General features: G+C 43.0%; 1 protein-coding gene across 8 annotated transcripts in view; it reads right to left on the bottom strand.

Moving 5' to 3' along the window:
• sei (seizure) overlaps positions 1 to 21,618 on the bottom strand; it is a 100,190-nt gene that overhangs the window by 38,001 nt on the left and 40,571 nt on the right. For 6 of the 8 annotated variants that reach the window (XM_065494023.1, XM_065494024.1, XM_065494030.1 and 3 more), the window contains exons 3-9: positions 19,083 to 19,280; positions 18,704 to 18,836; positions 15,561 to 15,684; positions 14,493 to 14,709; positions 13,230 to 13,304; positions 12,133 to 12,284; positions 11,635 to 11,715 (exon numbers count right to left, since the gene is read on the bottom strand). In XM_065494023.1, coding sequence (XP_065350095.1) covers positions 11,635 to 11,715; positions 12,133 to 12,284; positions 13,230 to 13,304; positions 14,493 to 14,709; positions 15,561 to 15,684; positions 18,704 to 18,836; positions 19,083 to 19,280 — 980 coding nt within the window. The remainder of the gene's footprint in view (positions 1 to 11,634; positions 11,716 to 12,132; positions 12,285 to 13,229; positions 13,305 to 14,492; positions 14,710 to 15,560; positions 15,685 to 18,703; positions 18,837 to 19,082; positions 19,281 to 21,618) is intronic. The other 2 variants (XM_065494029.1, XM_065494026.1) reach the window with 2 other exon arrangements.

Below are 21,618 nucleotides of genomic sequence, written 5' to 3'. Positions count from 1 at the left end.
TGTGGAAAAATTGACGTTTCCGTGCTTGGTATAAGTAGTATGTTTCGCCTGTCGACGTGACTTTGGAAATCATTTTATCAAAGCTACTCTCCATGTAACACAGTCTGGATCTGACGGGAAATTGGAATGTGAGCTACACTCTGAGAGGGAAAAGATTATTTTTTTCCTTTGCTGCGAGACCTGCTAGATGAAAATGCAAAAAAAATTGAACGTGGCGTGGAGGCTTAAACAGCATAATAAAAGGTGACGCGGAACCTTTTGAGCGGTTGGAAAATTTCCTGTAACTAACGAGCTCCCAGCAGAAGAAATAATTGTTTGAGAGGTAGACCGAGTGTAATTATCAAAGGATCAAACTGCAGCAGCCGGCTAATCAATAATCCGATGAAAAGCGGCAAAGACACCAGTTGCCCCCCAATTAAAATAATTGACCTCGTGCGAGCGTGTTGGCGAATTTCCAACAGAATTGTTCGTCCAGCGGGGTGCTTTGCAGAAATACAGCTTTTACCTCACACCTTAGAGTAACACGAGCGGGCAGGTGGGTGTTTCACTGAAACGAGAGCGCGCTGACAGGGTCGTCGATGTTCACCCTCGGAGCACTGTCACTGCAATCAGCTGCAGAGTGGAGAGAGCGAGAGCGGCCCAGCCGCCACCGCCACCAACGCCGAGGTGCGCCCCGACTCGCGCATCTCACAGCCTCCGTGCCATCTTGCGCAAGTGCACCCCCGATCACACCCCGGTGCGAGTAGGCACCAAAGAGGCGGCCACAGCCGCCTGCCACCATCGGCCTCTCTGCGTAGTCATTGTATTCCTCTCTTGCTCGCCGTTGCCGCCGCCTGGGGAGCGGCAGCTTTTAAAGCCGCGAATTCAGCCCTTTTGAATAACTTAGCGAGGTTTCACGACACATTTTTCGGTTTCCCGCCAAGCGATGATAATGACGCTCAAAGGCACAGTTCCCTCGCTCGTGAAGCACCAACTTGCCTTTCATATTTCATCGCGACGAAGCCTCTTTGCTTTCTGACCCTTAGTTTATAAATATGACTCTTCTCACTAATTGGATCGTGTTACGCTACACCTTTACGAGCAACGATATTCTCTGTAATCATTTTATCAGGTTGTTATATAAAAGATATTATGTTTGATCATGGAATCCGACTTTTTGTTGACTCGGTTGATCCTTCTCATTTGCATCATTGTTATTTTCCTTTGGTAAAACATTCGTTTTATCAGGAGATACGTGTTGCGCTTTTTGCTAATACACACATTTCACTTCTAAAACTTTGATATGGTTCTACTTAATTTATATTCACGTGAAAGGTTAGCTTGAATACCTAATTATTCATTGTGCACTAATGCACACACCAACCTCATTTTTTGCACCGAAAGTAAGTAGTTTATATTTAGGAAACGCTTGAGAGCACATGGATAATGTGACAGTTAAAGAGGCTTTGAGCTTTTCTCACAAGTGGCTGCATCCTTTTGATAGGCGCTTGCATGTCAGTCCAGTCGTGGCTAATTTGTTTTTGCATCTGTGTTTATTCATTCGATGTTAAAAATTGAAGGCTTTATGAATGTGCACAATCGCTGCCGAGGGCAGTTTGAAAAGGGGTTATTTTGTAAGGACAGCTCAACCAATGTAATCTCTTCTTTTGTGTGCGAGGTGGACTGGCACCGGGCCAAAAGTCGAAAGTCCCAGTGCTTCGACGCGGCTTGCATATTATGTCACAACAAAAGCGACCCTCTCTGTGTGTTTTATATTATGTAAGTCGCGCCTACTCATCATCAAATAAAGAATGCAATTAATAACAATGAACAAAAATGATTGACTTATTTACATCCGTTGAATCCAAGAACTTCCTTTTGATTGGCAATTAAATTTTACATTTGATTGGACGCAAAATGAGTTGAGCGTTGTGAGGAAAGGGCTCGTTAAAAGAAGAAATATCGAGAAATACGGGTTTTGCGACGACGTTCAATCGCTAGTAGTTCAGAGTGGCTACTCAATAGCCGAGTAGGGAAGTGCATTTTTCAACAGCAACCTGTGGCCTGTTTTCGCTCTGTTTGTATGTACTTGCTTCTGCATACACATAAGCTGTAAGTAACTACTATACAGAGAAGCAGATTTCCGATTAGCTTCTGTGGCTTTGCACAGTAAAGGATCTACAGTTTCCAGCTGCATCCAAGTTGCAAGATTGCTATGCTGATGAGTTTTCAATCAGTCGGACACCATATGCCACATTTAATTAGAGCAATCAGGGGTAATTACAGTAGAACCAACTCAATCGTAATCGCACAGAAGGTAAATAGTTGTATAGAGTTGGTTACTTGGCTTTTGATTTTGATGTTGATTAGTCCAGTGAACTGCTGGGGATTCTCTGCTTCTCAGACAAACTAAAAGAGCTGTTTACTTTTGACCTTAGCCGTTAACTAATTACAGCTTTGCATTAATTAAAATCAATCGGTTTCAATTTAAATTAATAGCCTTTAACTAATTGTATCTTTGCATTAATTGAAATCAATCAGAATAAATTTAAATGAATATTTGAAACCTGCCATTAACTAACATAAATGTTAAAAACCTGTTAACTGACTTTCAAAGAGTTTTAAATATTCATTTAAATTTATTCTGATTGATTTCAATTAATGCAAAGATACAACCAGTTAAAGGCTAAACTATAGTTAAAGGCTAAGGCCAAAAGTAAACTGCTCTTTTAGTTCGTCTGAGAAGCAGAGAATCCCCAGTTCCCTGGACTAATCAACATCAGAATCAAAAGCCAACTAAACAACTCTATACGACTATTTACAGTCCGTGCGAGTACGATTGAGTTGGTTCTCCTCTAATTACTCCCACACTCTTTGCGTGTGCCCATACAATATGTTAACATTCTTCAAAGACACCAGTAAAAATTGTTTTGAAATTAACACGAAAGCTTTTAACGAAAAATAATGAAGTATCAGAGATAGAGGAAAACACGAAAAAATGTAACATTTTGCAATAAGTTATACAATGTGATAATTTATTTTAGATCTAACCAGCTAGGCAGTTAAAGCACAGTTGCACACAGGTAGGAAAAATATGGTGCAAGAAATTAAATTAAATTTTCAAAAAGTTAAGATAGCTAGAAATGAGGTTGCTTTTTATCAGACTCGTTTTTTAGTTCAACGCTACTTCCAAGACAGTTAATATTTGGGCTTACAAAGTGGACTAACCATCTACAAAGGGAAACAATAACCAGGAACAGAGCGAAGAAATCCTTTTTCTGTGCTAATTTTCAAACGAGCTCGTAGCAATGGCCCTGTTTGATTTGTCGAACGCAAAAGGTTTTCCCAGCAATTGAATTTGGAGATGCTTTACATTAAAGACACATAGAGGGTAACTTTTGTCAGCACTTCTTTGAATTTGTTAGAAAACGCTTGTTGGCATTCAATTGTCAGTACTCGCCGATAATTTGATAACAACAAGAAGTTTTCATTCAAAAACCTACCCCATACCAGTTCGTTCTAATTACAAAATGGAGAAAATAAGTTCCCCTCGGAATATAACACTAAAAGTAGGCCACAACAAGTGTGAAAAATGCAAGTAAAATTCGCCCTTCCGGTGCATGAACTGTTAAGGGAAGCGTCTTGCATGAGAAATCACAGCGGTTTGAACAATGGGCTGCCAACAGAAACGGCGTTGGTGCAGCCTCATTAATTGATTTCAGTGAGACCACGCTTGGCTGTTTATACACTCGTCGACTGCGGCTCTCGGTTGCCTTTTTTAATTTGTAAGCTGGTTAACCGAGCGCGCGGACGTAAATTTCTGCCTCGATCTGCACAGCGCAGCCCCAGCACCACCTGCTGTCGATAAATTTATCACGGAAGAACATCACCACAAGCTGGCATTTTTTTTTTAAACGAGTCGCTAACAAAACTTGTGGATTTCACCCCGCGTAATTAAAACCACGTATGTATTTTCGGTGCCGGTGTTTTGCAACTTCCAAAAAACTTGGAAATAAACAAGCACCGGTAGATTGACCTAATTTTTCCAACCAGCAGCGCCGCCGTGAGGCTTTCACGAATGCTTCAAATTTCCAGCTCAATACATGTTACTCCAACTGTAATCTGCAAGTTTTTTGTGCCAAGTGCCGCTGCCATGCCTTTCTGCGAGGGAAAAATACTTCGCAAGCGCCTGGCACGAACTGTGTGCGCGCCGCTACAATTGGTCACAGCAACGTTCCCCTCTTTTTGCACTACGTGACAAAGTGTAAATCTGCAGAAAAGGGTAAACCGACGGCGCGTCGTCGTTTTTTCTTTGCACCGCAGGAGAATTAAAGCGCGTGCAACGTTCCCCGTCAGACATCTCGATTAGCAAAAAGCAGGCGGCAATCGGCAAGCGCGAGAGGTGAGAGCAGCGGCGCTTGCATCGAGTGCGCTAAATCATGCCTTGTGGGAGCTCATTAGTTGAGCCGATGCCAGAACCGATTCAGGCTTTTGTTTTGCAGCTGGGGAGCCGTAAAATTTTAGCACCGTGGCCAGAAGGAAAAAAAGCATTTTGAATGGATTATCGGGCAAAAATGGTGTTTTCCGGCCGGTATATATGTGGCGTGCAATTAATTCCGCCGTCTGATGTTTTTACAGTCATCAAATTCTTGGCTCGCCTTTCGCAATGACGTAAGCTAGCACGCGCAGCACCGGATTTACTCCAGCACGGAAGAAATTCCACCGACTGCGGAATTGTGTATCATATCAAAGTCGCAATAAATTCGCGGTGAAGTCATAAAAAGTGAGTATTCAGGCGTCAGCGTCTCGGCTGAACGGAATACGGCGTGACTGAACGCGTGAAATCGGAAGGCGGTAAGAAGTGTTTGTCTGAGCTGAAACTCGGCCAACTCTCTCCAGATATTTGTAGCGGCGGCTGCCAAACATTAGGGCCTCCATGACGTAGTTTTTCTGGCCAGCGGGCGGCCGACCGAGACGCGTCAAAGACGAACACAAACCCGTTTAAGTAGCATTTATTAGCACACTTACGCTGAGGTGCGCACAATGACTAATGGACCCGCCCGCTCGTCAGCCTAGCAAAATTGTGCGACTTGGGCTGGCCGCTGTTGACAACTCCACCGTACCCACCGAACCGAATTACATTTTTGGCGCATGGACTTTGAAAGGATTGGCACAACATTTCAAATTCCGAGAATGTTTGTATGATTTTTGTAGCGCGCTGGTTTAGCTGAGGAAGTTGCTTTATATATACGCTAGATCCTAGTTCAAGAACGAGGAAGGTTTTTTGGAATTTGAATTTTCCTTGTTTGCTTTGCTGACTGAATTTGCATGCTTCGTTAAATGACAAAATTAACGATTCAAATTAGCTTAGCTATGCGTGAAACTCATGTCAACATGTGCCTGGCTGTGTCAACTGTCTTTCTCAAATATAAGGCATATTTACTTCTGTTTCACGCTTTGACAGCCTTCCTACACCAACTAGAATCGACGCTAATTAATTTAGTGTCCAGTGCTTATTCCCGCGTGTAATTCGAAGAGAGGCCGAGCCTCTCGTTTGAAGCGGCTGCCGCAGGTCTGTCGTTATTCCAAGCTGAGCGAGAGGGCTTAGGTTTAAAAATACTGCGCAGCCCTGGAAATCGGCGTGTGTGTGCGAGTGTGTTTGATGATGTTACTCACACTTTATTATGCGCGTCGCTTTTGAATCTCGCTCGCTGATTCTATCTTCCAGCCTGCAGATAGAGGCGCTCCAGCTACTTTTCAATTAAATGAAAACATAATAATTGCTCACTAATTGCTTCCCCTTTGAGCTGCGTGGATGCCCGTGTTGTATCTAATTAATGACTTTACCATGCGGAGTTGCAATACCGTGCTCAAGAGGACAAGATTATTGCTCTAAGTTTTTGACTTGAGAGTTTTCCCTCTCCATACTGAGACACTACATCAATATAAACTCATTTGATTCCCAACAGACAGATTTTCACTCTGCACATTTCAACACTTATCAGCTCAAGCACTCAAGCCATTAGCTATGTTGAAATATTCCTGATGTAATGGATGCTTTCACAGGTAAACAAGAGCAAGAGACAGACAGCCGTGCATTTTTCCCTTCAAACGTTAAGCCATTTTTTGTATTCTTAGACGATAAAAATTTCCGGTGTCAGGGTGAAAGTGCTGGAGGAGCAGGCACCGTTGTGAATTGCCCCGGCGTGCGGCATGCGTGCGAGACTGAATAAACAGAGACTTCAATGCGGAATCCCTCTCCAAACAAAGAGCCGATGAGGGACTTAAAAATTGCAAAACAAAGACGTCCTTGCTTGGGAGCGACACACTCGAGCTGGCGCGCAAAAAAGGACCTCGTGCATTTTTCATGAAACGGAACACTCCCACGCTTTAGATTACGACCAATAAACAAATAAACGTAAAAATGGTTACCCGGCGCATTTAGATAAGGGGAGTTTTATTTTTATTCGTTTTAGTATTCCCTCTGTTTGGGCAATAAAAAACTCCTAATGAATACATTACACTTTTTAGAGCAACATCACACTGGCCAGTAAGTGTTTTTAATGCGACGTGAAAAAAGCCGATGGATAGCAATGGAAGACCGTTAAAAGGGCACAATGGCAAAAAAGGCCATAGCATTTATCCTCTGCAAATGGCGATGCTTTCATATTTAACAGCCTACCACTCTGAACTGAGCTGACGTGGGACGACTTTGCACTGCATGCCACATGTCTTTCCCTTTCAATTATTGCCGCCGAAAAAATTCAGCTCCCCGCAGAGTTCTTTCCGAGAAATACGTATTATTCGTCCATTTAAAAGGAAAGTGTGGGGGTGCCTCAGCCACTGAGAGTTGCGAGAGGGAGATTATTGATCGGCCGGCTGTATGGGAGAGTCGCGCTCTCTTGGTAGCTCCTGCGAGTTCTGCAGCTACGGCGGGCACTGGCGACAAGCACGTTGCATAAGTCTGGAGTGGTTCCGAATGGGACTGATTGACAAGCGTCAACAGATGAGAGAGACTTCTTTGCTTCATCAAAGGCGCGGATTTCGCAGAGGCCAAAGCCAATAGCCATCGATCGGCGCGGCACAAAACCCGAGACTGATAAATAATGCTTCGCGTCTCTATTGTCTCGTTGTTTATCTATTGATCGAGTCGAGTCAAATGTTGGTGCTGTTTTCCGATCTGGAAGCGGCCCAGGTCGGGATTGATTCTTGGCTTTCCGAGCACGGCATCGCATCGCGGATAGAACGAGATCGATAAGGTTACTAGCACGGTGGCTGCTGGAAATAATTTCGCCCCAGGGACGAGATAAGTTGGAATAAGGCGGCTGCTGGTGAGATGACCCAACACCGACGGCGACAGCTCGTGCCCACGTCGTCCCAATTCCTCATCGGTCGAAAACAAAAGGCAGTCCGCGTGGCCTCGCGACTACAGCCAATTCGGCCGCATTTTTCCCTCACCCAGCGCACGGGAACAAAACGCGCCGGACGGGAGGAAAAGCATGGGGCCTGCCGCGTAATCAATAATAATGGGAGAGGCCGCGAATGAACTGTTTGGGAGAGCGGCAGCCAGCCTCCACTTGGCGAACCATCATCGTGTTGCAATTACATCATTACAAAGATGGCAGCAGTAAACAGAGCCAGTCACGTGGGTGAATTCAGCCAGCAAATCCGTCCGGAGAGAATTAATCATAATATAATATTTATTGAAATTACGACCGAGGAGTAAAATAGCAGGCCAAAGAGACCAACCTGTTGTCCACTGAAAAAAGACTGAGAATTGTCAGCTCGAGGAGGTTTTTGGTCAAATGGAGCTCTCTGACGGCTGTTTTAACCACGCCAGGCGTGGAATTGGGAGAAAAGGGCAAATGTGGGATCGAAGCCTATGGGATTTCGTTTGACATTTGAATTGAAACTCCCCACGGAGAGGCACGATTGCAAAGTAAACAGTGAGCATGGCAACTCTCCGCGGGGCTGCAAACGAGCAGTTCGACTAATTAATTATAAGCCACGTTTGAGCGGACCAAAAATACAGGCCTCTGATTTATCATGCGTGGACGGTGGGTGTGGCGTGCAGGGTGGTTTGCCTCCGCCAATGGACCAAAAGCGGCAATTTCTAGTTCAGTTGATCGGCCATTGCGCCATATGCCGTAAACAAATCTCTACCGACGATGATCAATATTCACATAGTAAACAACAAAGAAGCGATGTTCGCTGGAGCGAAACGGAAAAGAATGGAAAGGAAGGGATGCTGTACCTGCTCCTCCGGCAATTTGATGCTGTGGGAGTCTGCGGCGCCGAGGCTGTCACCGTCGGCGTCAAAGCGGTTCAGGTCATCGATAATGTCGTTCAACACCCTGATGTCTTTGCTGTCCATTAAATGTTCGGACACTGCGGCGCCGACCGGCGTCATGGTCAGCGCCTGCGGTGCGGCGCCGACGGAAGCGGACGGACCGAGTGGCTCCGTCGGCGACAGCATGACCCTGCCGGCGGCGGTGACGGCGCCGCCTGCTCGCGCGAAATCAGGATTTGCATGCGGCGCCGTGGCTGCTACGTGATTCGATTGTGACATTTAAGGAGCATCGGACCCGGAAGCGCGGCGCCGCCCTTCTTCACCGCATGGCGCCGTCAGTACGCACCACGCACGGGGACAGCTGATCGGAGCCGCACTGACCGGACGCACCAACCAACCAACCGACACAGGCCAATTTACACGCGCACCGACGGCTACTGCTGCAGAGCGCGGAGGACGGAGCTCCAAAATCTGTGTGCCATCTCTTCTAGTCTCACTCGTCTGCGTCGAATCGACACTAAAGCCACCTACAGCGGCTCCATTCAACCAGTGGGCCGAGGGCTGGCTGGCTCCGTCGCTCGCTCGCTCGCAACTCGGCTCCTCACGCGACTCGGCGCGCCCGCCGATCGACGACGGGCACGCCACACTCTGCGCTACTCGTCCAGAGCCGGCGGCGCCGCATTCTTTCCGCCAGCCAATGTTTGTTTGCCAAGCGATGAGGAATTTAGCCCATTTCAAATTTTTCCTCGTCTCGACCCTCTTTTATTACGACTTTCTCTAGGCACCAATTTGATATGGAGGTTATTAAGGCCGCCGCCCAGTCCAACTCGAAATTCTTCTCCGTTACTCATCGCTCTTGATTAACTTCTCCAATTTCATTGCAACCCCAGCCAGAAGTAGAGGATATTATTCTGTCGACTATTTTCTATATCGATTTCAGCAAAGGAAAGTCGAAACGGGTGCGTATTGAATTCCCCATTATTCAGATTTCTGAACATGGCTCAAAAGAATTAATGCTTTCACAACTTTGACCTCTACAACGAGGAAAAATTTATGCTATATTTGAAAAATGGTCTCCAGGTATCAAACCGAGGAGTGATTTGATAAAAGCAAAATAAATAATATCAGATTCAATGAAAACGACGTGCGTGCTGCATATTAAATAAATTATATGCATCACACTGGCCAGTGGTCAATCAATTGAGGTTGAATTTCCTCGTCGGTTTCACGACAGAATAGTTGCATCTCAAGGGTTAAAGCAAGGTCGTTTCAAAAATTTTATCAATACAAAGTAACTTGCAATTTAGCGTTGCAACTGTTGTAGAGCTTCATATAAAATTTGATTCCATTTGCGTCAGCACCTGAACTAGATTGAGTTCTAAATTACCGAGCGGTACACGGCAAAACTTCATTTCATATCTTGTGTTATTTATCAGGCTCGTTAACCGTGTTTTGCGTTTAAAAAATTCCAGCCAGCTCGGTTCAACAACAGCGTTGCATGTTCCAGTATGTATCAGTTCGTTAAAGGGCAAAAATCGATGCTCGCCACTGGGCCTGTTCCAAGTAGCTCTTCCGACGCGGCGCGGCACATTTTGCTGCAATGCCAACAACTACACACAGATAAATTTGTCTGTCGTTTTTATGCTTTGATGTCAGCACAAATTCATTAGGTAAAATATTTCCTCCCTGTCTGATTGCTGAGATTTAATCACGCGCTATTGTTTCGTTCGAGCCGAAACCTTCGAGTCAGTCTGCAAGGCGAGCCAGCTTGTTAGCGGGCATTAGCTAATTAGCGCGCTCAAATCAGCCTTGTTTCTTTTGAATCTCGGCGTCTCCACACAATGGAACGACCGCCCTTTGTGCGGCCAACTTGCTAAAAATGTAATGACTCATGGCCAGGTGGTCATAGGATCGAAAATTGACAACTTGCGAGTTATCTCTGCTCCTCCAATTCTGTCTTTATTTGTTGAAAAATAGAAAAGTATTGAAGTCACATTTTTAAGACACTGACGTAAATTTAATGGCTGTAAAAATTATCTATTTTTGGATAGAGTGACCTTGCGATCAGCAGACCATGCATACGATTTTGAGATTTAAGTAGAAGCCTAACATATTAAAAAAAAAATTAAAAATTATTCATTTTGAGCTGTAACTCAAATGTGAATGAATTGATGGAGAAACATAAGTAATCTCACATGGCTTAAAAAATTTATTGTTTGCATTAGGAGAAGCAGTGTTTTCATCTAAATAACCTATTTCTCGTAATTTTAAATTGCAGAGGCGTGATGATGATAACATAAATTTAAATCAGTAGGGAATTTGAAGAGGCAATTTGGTTTATTTCAACGCTGGCTTGCGTCTCCAGCATTTATTCGTTTTATTCCAATTAATATGCACTGCAGCACAACGGAGAAGCAATAAAAATTAACTTGCTTTTCTACCAAAGCATTTTCCGAGTGACGTGCTTCTGGTTTCCCGCATTATATTCTCTACTATTGAATGCTGATGTAGAGACCATGCTGTGCAATAATGACCCCTGTTCTTTATGCCACCGAATTGAATTACAATGTCTAGTACGTGTGCTAAATGCTAATCTAAATTTATCCTCCGAACAATAGATTGGGTTAAATCTTTTGGCTCCTTTCACCGAGTAGAGGTTTATTTTCGTGACGCAGACACTAAACTGCCAAATTCAGATGTCAAAGGCTGCAGCAAACTCTACATATAGGCTGGAAAGCCGTATACTTGAGGAAATCGCGTCCCAAAGCGCTGCCAATTCCAATTTCCTCTTAGTTACGTGGCCCACTGCACCGCTCTTTTATTTGCCAGCTTTGCACACAGGAGGTTAGAAAGAAATGGATGCATGCTAAAGTTGTCATCGCACACAGCGCCTTTTCCCTAACGGCCAATTTGCGAGCGGTGGCGCAGAAGTCACGGTGCTTTTAGGCAATGGCCCTGCCTCGAAAAGATTTTGCATAATGGTTCTTTCAGAGTTCAGGCCTCTTCGTTCTCGCAATAAACTCCGACCTAAATAAAAACGCTCACAACTTTCCTCTTTTTGTCGGATTATTAGCGCGTAAGTTAAGTTTCAGCATCTGTTAATGGCGATCATTATCATATCTGGGCCCGAACTTTAAAACGAATGGTGTAGTTTTTAATCCATTAACCACCCCGGTTACGCAGTAGAATAGGTTATAAAGTTAAATTTCCTGACAAATCCAGGTCAACGCGTTAAAAATTTATGTCCGTATTTTGGACGAAATGAAAAAGAGTATCAGCAGGAAAAGTGAAAATGCTACGGTGAAAGTTGCTACAGTATGTACACGCGGTTTGAGAAAGGTGAATAACGTGGAAAGGGTACTCACCTGAGCAACTTTTTCACCCATGTTAGGAGTGTGGAGAGCACCTTGAAAAAATTTTGCCGATCCATTGTCTTGAATAGAAAACTGGAAGCAGATAGATAATTTTGCTAAATTTACATGCAGGCACAAACGAACGTTTTGTTTTTGCTTTGCAGAGAGCGATAGTCGTCGTCTTATGGTAAGAACGACAGCAAACAAAAAGCACATTTTGCTTCTAGCATGTATTTACTCGATATCCGGAGGCAAAAACGTTCGCTTCTTGCGGCACAAAAAGCAGTATTGAGTCTTGGGAGCTGTTTGGCAGCAAGCTGGTGCTCTTTTTGCAAAAATCGTCAAAACACGTTGTTGTTGCTTGTTTTAGTCACAAAAATGGGCACCACAGGGTAAGGAGGTGTGCGCTGGGAGACACAGAATCAGTCACGATCCGTGAGAGGGTGGCGTTAGAAGAAGAAAGACAGAGCGAGAGGTGGAGGTTTGCAGGCGGGACACGCATGTCTGTACCTTATGTCTTAGGCTATCTGAGGCTACGTTGCTAAGCGATGGAGACTTCCTGTCGCGTCTCTGGTCGGCCCAGATGGCCGCGTGGTACCGCGCCAGGTCCGACTCTGACGAAGCGTTCGGGAAGGATTTGGAAACGTGATTTCGCGCCGCAGCTGAAAGAACATGGTTGCTTTGTTGCAGATTAGTGGGCCATTGGGGCTACTCGGGCTGCTAAAACGATCACATTTCTCTCGGACAATGAGAAAAAAAGTACCAGGAAAAAACGTGTCCTGTCTGCAGGAGATTGTCTTCCAGTAAAATCATGGCCGCCTCTAGCAAAAGTAGACTCTACTCTAAGCTTTTTAAATATTCCAAAACTTTTAAGTTGAATTTTAAATTTTGAAATGATTAAAAAGTGGCTTTAGAATTTTTATTGCTTTAAATTTAACGGTTAGAGTTTAGAAGTTATATGTTTGAGCTATTTAAATTTGTGTTTTCATTCTATCGATTGCATTTCAAAGACGACAGTGACCGATAAAATATATTGTGTTTAAATAAGCAATATTGAGAAAGTTACTAAGTATAATCAAAGAGTTTGTTACACGTAATGTTGGCATAATAGAAGTTGTGTATTGAGTTGCAGTTCCAAAGTACAATAAATAATTAACAAACACGAAAGAGAGTCTACTGCTAAACAGTTAATAATTGAATGCGAGACCCACATTGAAAGCAGGCAACACTGACAACACTTAAGAAGATAATAATATTTCCATGCAAAACACCAACTATTACAATGAATAATGAATCATCCAAAACGAAAAACAGGTTAGTGGCAAGTAGAGTACGAATTCTCTGGCTCGACGAAAGGTTTTGAGTTTCAAGACTGGCTTAAAAAAATTGTATTCACACTTGAAGCAAAACCCATTGGGAAAGGTCGCTCTACGCAACTATAGCGGCAATGAAAGTCAATTATAAATATAAGAAGTCGATTAATGATCAAAGAATGGAGAGTTAAATATAATATGGAACAAGAGATCAAACTCCAAATCAATCAATCAATCAATCTGGGGGAGATGAGACTGCTTAATTTTTCAAGTGATCAGACATTTGAAGATTACCTTCTGAAAAATTATCTAGCGTGTGTGGCCGAATCCTTGTGTCTTCGAGGGTGGGCTCAGGGTAGCTGCATGTTACTAAACACATTGAAAAAATTACATTGCAAACGAGCATCATGCCAAATTAGGAAAATGCTCTCAAAATAAGTCTGTTTTGGCACCGCCAGCGCCATTGTTGGCACGCGATGACACTTTGCAATTTTGCGAGAGCAATAAATCGTGATTCATGACCATTTCATATTCGCTGAGATGAGATTAGTTAAAGGAAATAAATAAAATAAATATTAAAGTGAAATATGACTGCATGAGTGAAGCACCGTTTTTCACGCTGACAACAGAACGATGTGAGCTTTATCTGGTGTGAAAATATATTGACGGAGTCTTTCAGCAAATGCATCAAATTAATTTAATTTCCATTCGAATGCTCTCTGCTGTTCTCGTCACAAAATGAAAGAAAATGTGAACAATGGAGATATGGAACATCATCAAAGACTGTTTCTTTCCTTCAAAGAATAATGCATCAAAAACATCAAGAAATGCACACAACATCAACCATTGTCATAAGCAAAAACACCAATAATTGGTAAAAAACACTTTTCGTAATGTAAATCGTGTGTAAGTCCTTCTTCAACAAAACATCCTCCAGAACAAGTTGAGGGCGAAAATCAAGTGCTAGGGTTGAAAAACTAGTAGAGGTTATTTTCGGGAAAAGGGATAGTTTGTTTATCCGAGCTGTATTAGATTGATAAAATGGTCATCAATCAAATTTCGCTGGCAAAAATCTTGAGAAAACCCACTCTCAAATCCATAATTTGATTTGTTTCTCTGGGGGAAAGGGTGGTTACGCAAAATGTGTTAGTAGGTTATCGTAAAAAAAAACCTTAGTCAAAAACAAAACAGAGCAATAAGTCAGGCGAATAGAAAGAAACAGGTATACATTCACCAAGTCAAAAAAATTAATAATTATTTTTCAACCCTAGCTAATCGTTATTAAATAAAGATACTAGAAATTAGTGCTGACATCAACCTCATTGAGTATTTTGCATTAAAAAAAACACCAAGTTAAAAAAAAGAGAACTAAAACTCTCAACAGGAAAGTGTGTGGGGCATAGTAATTATTTCATATCAGCAAATTAGTGTGTTTTTTGTGTGACCACCGACTGACATTAAAAGGTTTCATCAAGAAGTATAAAAAAGGCAGAGAATAATAATTATAATATGAAAGTGTCGACGGTGCAGATTGGAAAGGAAAACGTTGGCACTCACGGGCACTCATTGTGGCACTCCTGCTAGGCACGTTTTGGCTGGCCGCGGCGGCCGCCTCGGCCAGTTTCTGTTTCGAAATCGCGTCCAGCGAGGTCGCCGGCCGCAACGGAGGGTGGCTGTAAGGGATGAGGTCACCACCGTGCGGGGGTGGCGCCGGAGGCTTTTGTGATGGAGACGACTCAGGACTGCTGTCACCGTCTCTGACCCGTATCGGTGCCTGAAAATTAAACATTCGTTTAACTTCTCTGGAATATAAAATTTTTATGATCAGATAATAAGTGCAGGAAGAATAAACAACAATTATTATTATATCCTGGAAATTCAATACAATTTTTAATTTTAAGAATCAAAACATGGAAAGAACTCGAGAATTCAATCTTTGCATTCAAATAATTCAGCGATGATTTCATTTTAAACAATCAGTATTTTTAGTGCTTGAGAAAAATTTAGGTCTAAAAAAAAATTTGTCATACTTTGTTCCATCATAACGGGTGCCTTTGCCGCACACTCCAAATTGAATATTGAGGCATAATAATTGGACGCGCCTGAAGCACCTTTCTGGGACCGTCAAATCCGATTTTTATTGACATTGTGTGAAAGCAGCGGAGAGAAGGACAGCAGAAAGTGAGTTTTCAGATGAAAGGGAAGTTTGGTTGAAGGGTCAGCACCCTTTGGCACAAAGAAATGTCATTTGCGACACGGAAAGGGCGCATCAAATGCTGTCAACCAGAAAGTGTCAACAGGAAAGCAGGAAAATATCTCCCCCGAAAGGTAGAATTTTTCGAGTCAAAGCAAACTTCAATATCTTTATTAACAAATTTCCATAAGAGACATGCTGGAAAACTATACAGATTATTTGATTATATTTTATTGTTGATTTAAATTTAATATTAATCGATATGAGAGGAGGAAAAGAAAATTTTTGAAAATTCCAAGTAATTTTGTTTTGGATGTGCGAGTTGAAAAAGTTGCTTCAGGCGCAATCTGTCGGTGCGGCAGCACGACGGACTTGTCGGTGCTGCCGGCTGACGACGGGGTTTACGTGGTGGGGTTGAGAACTCAATTTACCCCTATGGGTGGCGCCGTGAGGGCAGGTAGCGCCGTCGCCGGTGTGCGCGATGGAACAGAGGCGCGGTGGTGCAGCGCCGACAGCGGGGGCTTCTCGGGGAAGCTCACTTCCAGCACTTCACTCCTGTCAAAACAACAACCGACATTTAATAAACTCTCTCTCTCTCTCTCTCTCTCTCTCTCTCTCTCTCTTGCTCTCGCACCTTTGCACATCCCTCATGCCTCGCGCAATTTGCTGCTATCATGTGCGGAATTGCACCCGTTTCACAGTGCAAATTGCTCATCTTGTGTGTACACGCCGGCGATAGAATGGCGGAGAAAAGTACGTTACCTACGCACAAGAGGCTGTTAAACTGAGGCCTCTGATAAGATGCACTGAGATATTTCTAATTTCTCAAGCAAGCGTTGAGCATAATTTTATAAAAAATACTCCAATCTAAAAGTTAAATTTATTGATATTAAATACAAACAAAAAATGAAAAAATGTATGGAGTTTCTTTTTCCTCCTATTAACTCATTACTATCGCTCATACTGATTAAACACACGCGTAATTATTTCAAACGGGGTTGAAGATGATATGACCAAAATTATAGTTCATAGGACACCCGAAGATTATTTTTCTGAAAGTAACAACAATAAACCTATTGCAAAACTTTTAATGGGATCAATAGTAGAGAAATTATAGAGCAATAATTTGGTCTTTTCAACTTTTATCTGTTAAAGAGTATGGGATGAAAGTACCATTTATTACTTTTTGGAACCGAATAATTTTAAACATGCTAGTAAAATGCGCTTAATTTCAAATTGTGCATGTTGTCCTTATTTAACGGGGTGATTTGTGGGTGTTGATGTGCAAAGGCCTCGCTATTTCTCTAAGATAAGAGAAGCACCCTTTTGTGACGGTCAAGAGGGTTGTTTCCCACACCCTATATCGCTATAAATTAAGCCCTTTGCCTTCCGCGAAAAGGGTCCATTCAGCACAAATCCGCGCGCGCCCCCCTCGAACCAGCCACAATCTAATTTCCATCAGCACCATGCCCATCCGGTTGCATAAGCGTTTCGGTGGAGAACGAGAAACAGCGTTTGATCCGCAATTCGCTTCCGCCGGCTGATCAAAGGGCGACGGACTGCACAAAAAGGACGCTGGGCATTTTTTCCTCGGCCGAAACGCAGCGATCGGGCGTGCGTCCATTCAGCACTTGGGCTAATTTACGGTGATAGGGCCTTTTGGGCCGAGTCAAGCGTGAAAATGTTCTTGATTGAGCTGGGTCGACACGCTCGTAAAATACTTTTATTCCGCTGCTCCGAGGGATACGCAGCTGCAGCGCGAGATTAATTGTATGAAACGGGACAAAATGCATTAGGGGCGGAAGAAATAAAATTAAAAACAAAATAAACGGCCAGACACTAAGCCCAAATCGATAGTTTTGGTGTCCCATGACCCAGTTTATGAGCAGCAAGCTAAAATAAATATTTGGCCGGCAGTAAAAATGAAAACAAAAATATTCTAGAAAATTATGAATCAAGCGCGGGCAAGTTGGTTCGGCGGCGGACTATCTTATTCTCCACACTCCCTTTTTTTACCATTCCCCTCGTCGCTCATCGTTTCGCAGAAGGCAATAAAGAAGAAACAAGCGTCATATAAAATTATTTTGGGCTCGTGCCAAAAGCAGCTTCTCTCCACTTTGAGGCAAAATCCGGCGGGCGGGCTCCATGTATGGTGTGTGTGTGTGTGCGCTTCATTCATTTGCTACATGCTTTATTTTATTGCATCACCGGCGAGGCCACTAAAACTAAAACGACTTCGCGCTGCTTGCTTGCGTGAGCCTCGCAGTATTATCGCATTCGCCGCTTGCATGATCGATAACAAGTGCACTTTGCAATGCTTCGCGTTTTGCAGCATTGAGCACCTACAGCAGAGCCTCCCCGTCTAGTGACGCCATCGGTCGTGCAGCCGAGCGAGAGAGACACGCCGCGAGTATGCTGTGTTTCTACAATTAGTCGCAGAACAGCTCACGTGGAAATTCATTGATACGCGCTGTCGGTAATTTAAATGGACGGAATTTAAATTTTTAATTTTTCAAAATGGCCGTCATGACCTGTTCTTCTTGATAAGCAATGTTTTAGTGAACTAGATACTTGTTTCGTTTTTTAAAAGTGTACACCATAAGAAAAATTCTAGTGTGAATATTGTTCGTCTTGAGTTTTAAATTGCTTTTTTATCCAAGCTGAAGAAACGGTAGGAATGTATTTGTTTGACACATTGTTTGCAAAAATATTCCTCGCTCGCACAGGAGTGTTAGTGCTTAGTTTTAATTTAATAACTTTTATTTTTTCCTGAGTGATTAATACAAATTAAATTGTGACAGGTGTATCGCGGGAGGATTTGTTAAATGGCAAAGAAATAACATTACTTTGTTTAAAATTTGAAGTGTTTTCAAATGGTTTATAAAAATCCTTTCCATTTAAGAGCTCTCTTTAAAACGCTTTGCTCAAATTGGCTCTTAACACTCTCAAAGCGCACTTCCTTTAATTTCCAGCAATATACGGCTTCTGAACTGATGCCATGTGCCAAGCAAAAAGCTCTTTCTGTAGCTGCGAAGCGAAGTGATTCGCTTTGATGGACACCCGACACTTTTTCGTGGGTATCAGCCATCAGATGTGTGTATACGTTTCACAGTCATCCATTTGTTGGGCAGGCGAGATCGATTTTTCGCCGCGTAATTAATCACAATTTTCCGAGCCGCCAGTGCTGGAACGAGAGCGCACAGCTCCGCGAAGGAAGCAGGAAAATTCAAATCAAATTTCGTGTGCATGAATTAGCTTGGTGCCTCGCGCTCCGTGCGCCCATAATCGCGTTTGTTCGCGTTGATTTATTCGGCCCGTTTGCCTTGTGACGCGCAGATAGCAATTAATCAATTAATTAAATCCGGTGCGCCGCTCGCATTAGCTTCTAGTCACGCTCACTTGTTCGAGGCGGCCTTTTCCATTAATTAATTACTTATTCAAAATATACAATCGTTTTTTGCCACCCGTCATTGTGCAAGTTGCAGTCACATTCGCTCTCTCTCTCTCTCTCTCTCTCTCTCTCTCTCTCTCTCTCTCTCTCTCTCTCTCTCTCTTTCATTCTTTCTCTCCTCACCTCTCGTCCAGGGAGATTTCCTCGCGGATCGGCCGGGTCTGCGGGGCCGATATCGCGTTCTCCAAAAAGGCACGCCCTCTTCTTAATGGTCCCATCTTAAATGACTGTCGGAACGACTGCCTCGCACGGCCCACTGAAACAATCGTCCTTAATTAGTCCAATCGGCAGACCTGCCTGAATTAGAAAGCGGCGAATTGCAAAAAGTGCAGGGGAAAGCTCGTAGTTCCGTTTTCCACTTTCGCCGTGCATGAAGGCGGAGTAGGGCGCAGGCGAACTTTTAATTAAGCGAGAAGGTTGCCGCTTTTCAAATAAAAATGCGCCCGCCAGCTTGTTCAGGTCGGCTGAGAATTTCTCTTTCGAGCAAGAGCTCATAGCTTACGCCGCCCAAGGCGATTCACAGGTTGGAGAGGCCCGGCACCGCCGATTGGCATTGGTTGTGCAGAAGCGCTGCCGCCGGGTCTGTCGTCCATGGGCGGCGTGACTGCAGTGAGATCCTCAAAGTTGAGAATGTACAGACATATGTCGTCCACCTCGCTCTTCACGGGCGCGATTACTTCACTGCACAGGAACTTTGTACCTGCAAAAAATAAACATTAAGAGTCTCTCGACTGTTGGCTGCAACTGAAACTAATTCTATACTTAAATCGACCCCCCTTGACTTGATTTTCGCTTCAAGTGGGTAGATTGTGAAATAGAATAACGTAGGGATATCAAATTTAAAATGAAAAGGTGTTTCTTCAAGTGAATTTCTTCACAGCACTGAACTAAATCGACGCATTTTTAATTAATAGCTATAATTAAGATTCTTAAATTCTAATTTTCAATTAAAGTAATTAGAGCCCAGAAATATATAGCAGAAGTAGTATGTTTTGGCCAGTATTGATTTCCATTTTTTTTTAATATAGCTATAAAATTAATTGCCCAATACAATAAATATGTAAATGAAATCAATACTGGAGTTAGTGGAGAATGATTATTGTATAAATTATCTAAAAAATAATTAGATGTCATAATAAAATTGCTTAGCAAAAAAAGAACATGAATAATTATATCCCGTTATTTTCACGCTTGCAGGAAATATTTCAAAAATTTGGTGATAGTCAAGTGAAACTCTAGATTTTCATAATATTTCAAAATTGTGTGCTCAGTTGTGTATTCAAAATTGTAGTTCTTTTCAATTTTTTATTCTCCACTGAAATTTAAAGAGCTGTATAATATCAATAGAAATTGAAAAAAATTGATCGATGAGTTGCATTTTTTTACTTTATAAGGTTAACAAACTAATTGATGCGTTAGAATTTTGCAATTCAAACGGCTTTATGCTATCCAGGATATGGAAGAGACTGAAAAAACTCTAACTATTATACATAGTCCTAAGTAATCAAAATGGCTGAAATACCAAAGTTTGCGCGTATTTCTAGCCGGCTCAGATGATGTTTGGCAAGGCTTAAACTGCTCTCTAAAATTACAAATGGCCAATTTCTCCTTAATGTGATTCGCTAGATTTTAAATTTTGTATATTTATGTTTAGCATGACTTGTTTCGGAGAAATGAACCAAATTGAATTGAATTTAACATTCACATGATTTATGAGCTTGTTCAATGTTCGCGTGAAAATCTGAAGCTTCGGCAGGAGAAAAAAATCGTCAGCCGCTTAAATTCCATAGCACTAAATTAGTTGATTTTGATAATTAATTTGGCTTTAAAACTCACTTCATTCTCAAAATCCTATTTTAACCGTTAGTTTTTAGTACATAAAAATGACATGTTGAGTTTTCTTTTTAAACAAAAGTATCATTTAAATTAAAGTGAGAAACCAAACAATGAGATAAATTACAATGTTTCCCTTTCTCATGAGTATCACGGACAGCTACATTTTGCCCTAATTGAGTTTGTATTAAGTTATTGTTGTCGTTCCTTTCACACCAGGTCTCACGCCGAGCCTTTGTTCGAAGCAAACGAGTTGCAAAAACTGCCTTTGTTTGCAGGAGCCCACCCCGGCCGGATTCGGCCTTTGAGGGTGTCGCAAATTGTGTTCTCCACGCCCGGCGGGCGCAAAATGTGCGGCGGTGATTCGCGAGCCGCACCTTGCGCGCTTTGATTGAATTATTAGTCATTGAGAGCGAGGCAGGCGTGATCAATAGCGCCTGTTGCTGCGGCAAGGAGTGTCGGTCGGCGTGGGAGGGAGTGTCAGGGCAGGAAAGAAAGAAGAAAAGTACATTAAATTACACGCGGGCGACTCCCTGCTGCTTCGCCGACAAGTCGGCCCACAGCGGGCAAAAACGCGGCGCGGTGATCAATTTGAATCTGCCACGTGCGCTTTTTGCACCTGTTTGTTTCCATTGGGCGCGGCGGCGGCAGCGGCGGCGGCGATTTTACCAGCGCGCGCGACGCACACACAAAGGAATCGGCTTCTCCAGGAAGCGCAGGGCGTAAAAAAAGAGAAATGCTTTGCGTGCGAGCGGCTGCGGGCAAAAAGCTAAGTCGCTAGCTCGCTGCCAAGAGGGCTGCGGGATTAGGCCGAGGCCAAGCGACACGGGATTTGCACGCCACGCTCTTAGGGACTCTGCTGCTTCCGACGAGGTCTTTTCTCGGAGGACAGGGCGTGCTGCAAGGCAACAGGTTCCAGGAAGAAGGAGACAAACAAGTTGCGTTGGCTAATCAAGGGCTGCACTGTCAACTATCACTCAACATTATTGCGGATAAAAGTTTTTGCTGCGAAAAGGCTTAAGAGGCAACGGTCACGTCTCGAAAAAACTGCACAAATTGACAATATTTCTAGGAAAAGTCGATCACGTAGATTGCGCACAACAGCTGATCAATCGAAATATCGTTTTTATTTGTAAAACGGTTACAGCTAGTCAAACACGTTAATTGGCATTTTGTTTATAGTTAGAAATTAATATTTTTTATTA

Source organism: Cloeon dipterum, chromosome X (genome assembly GCF_949628265.1).
Source record: "Cloeon dipterum chromosome X, ieCloDipt1.1, whole genome shotgun sequence".
In the NCBI taxonomy this organism is placed as follows: domain Eukaryota; kingdom Metazoa; phylum Arthropoda; class Insecta; order Ephemeroptera; family Baetidae; genus Cloeon; species Cloeon dipterum.
Note: the sequence above shows the minus strand (reverse complement) of the source record. Positions and strands in the feature narration are given on the sequence as shown.